Source organism: Orycteropus afer, unplaced genomic scaffold (genome assembly GCF_000298275.1).
Source record: "Orycteropus afer afer isolate SDZICR_OR568_19922 unplaced genomic scaffold, OryAfe1.0 scaffold00207, whole genome shotgun sequence".
Taxonomy (NCBI): Eukaryota; Metazoa; Chordata; class Mammalia; order Tubulidentata; family Orycteropodidae; genus Orycteropus; species Orycteropus afer.
Genome location: NW_006921794.1, coordinates 2,538,168 through 2,539,847, shown reverse-complemented (window position 1 = coordinate 2,539,847; position 1,680 = coordinate 2,538,168). Strand labels below are relative to the sequence as shown.

The 1,680-nt window shown below is 35.2% G+C and overlaps 1 protein-coding gene across 1 annotated transcript in view; it reads right to left on the bottom strand.

Annotated features, from left to right (window-relative positions):
• The window catches only part of VWA8 (von Willebrand factor A domain containing 8), a 751,729-nt gene that overhangs the window by 235,101 nt on the left and 514,948 nt on the right, over positions 1-1,680 (bottom strand). Inside the window, exons 33-34 of the mRNA XM_007948177.1 lie at positions 1,099-1,208; positions 275-429 (exon numbers count right to left, since the gene is read on the bottom strand). Of these exons, the coding sequence (XP_007946368.1) occupies positions 275-429; positions 1,099-1,208 (265 nt within the window). The remainder of the gene's footprint in view (positions 1-274; positions 430-1,098; positions 1,209-1,680) is intronic.

Below are 1,680 nucleotides of genomic sequence, written 5' to 3'. Positions count from 1 at the left end.
GAAACCCAATGTGGGTCTCTATGAGTTGGAATTGACTCCATGTCAGTGGGTTTGGTTTTTTATATGACATAATTGCATTATATTTTAAACGTTAAGTTAAAAAAAAAAAGTAATTAAACTATACTTTCATGACATACTTGGAATACAGATTTGATCTGAAATGTTTATGAGAAAATTGTAACATTTAAAATTACACCTCAAATAGGCCTATAGATTATAGGTCAAACTGATGAGAAGAAATATTTATTCAATAATTTACAAAACTGGTACTCACCAGAAGATCTGGGAAGCCAACAACTATTGTAGCGTAACTGTTCTCATCTGAAAGGATTCGGTTAGGAGAGGCAATTCTTTGTCCCACAGCTGAACTTAGATTTTCAGATGAGAGTTGATCACTTGAAACTTTATGAGGTATGCTGAGCTCTGTCTCTGAAAAGTGTCAGACAAACATTAGATACCATATGCTCCTAAAATGCTCCAGGAATTAATTTTTTGTAAGATTTAATTCTCACCAACTCATGGAGAAAAGACCCAAGGTAAAAAAAAATAGAGAAAATACTTTAAATTATATTTGTGGGCTTTCATCTGAGAAAACTCAGTTTTCACAATCAAAGGCATCATCCCAAAGAGATTCCAAGTATTTATGGAATTCAAGATTTTATTAGCAATAAATATTATCATGAGTACCACCCTGTAGAAGATGTGAAGATCATTTAACCCCATGTTGGTAATAGAATGTTTTAGATTATTTTTGTAAGTACTATTTACCCGCTAAAACTGTGTTGAATTAAGTATAAGTCTTGAGAGTTTTGTATAAAAAGAAAAGAAATTATACTAAAATAAATATAATCTAAATGCATATAAAAATTCTGATTTGTCAGTTGAAAAAAGTCAAAGACAGAGATTACAAGATTGAGTTTCTGAATGATGCTTTGAATGATGGTGGATTCCTATCTACGTTGCTAAAGTGGTGACTAAGATTTCTCTTTCAGTAAAAACTTAACAAAGGCTGATGCTATGGTGATCAGAGGACTAGGGGATGGTATGTGTACAAGCCCACACCCATTCAGCCACTGGCATAGAGAAGACAGACTTTACCTTGTTTAACTCCAAACCCTGTGCTAGGCGGCTCTTCTTTCAACATGTGCAACTGGCAAACCCCACTATCCTCAGAATCAATGTTTGCAGACTTAGTTAAGAGATATTTCCTGTCAACAGACAAAACACCTAAAGTAAGTGAAAAGTTTCTCTTTTTCTAGTATTTGTGAGCTCAGACTAATCACAATTTCTCCTGCCCCTAAAGCCTCATTTTCATATTCTGAGTCGAATCTTCTGTTTCAGAGTTTCTTCGTGAATTTCCAAATCACTTTTCAACACTGTGTACAAAAAGCAGTGCAGAATAACAATGCAGGAATGTATGTGAATTAAAAATATAACACTTCCTATAGGAGAGAAGGCTTTTTTTAAAAAATAAAATTTTTAAAAGGCAATACTAGCAGGGTACCTCCTTATTATCAATGAACTCTCTCTTTACATGACTGTTGGGTCAGCCAGTAAGTGGGGACCTTACCTCTGATTTGTGACCTGCTACAGGAGCTCTGGTAGCATAGTGGCTAAGGCACTTGACTGCTAACCAGAAGGCTGGCGGTTCAAACCCACCAGCCACTCCTTGGAAGGAAG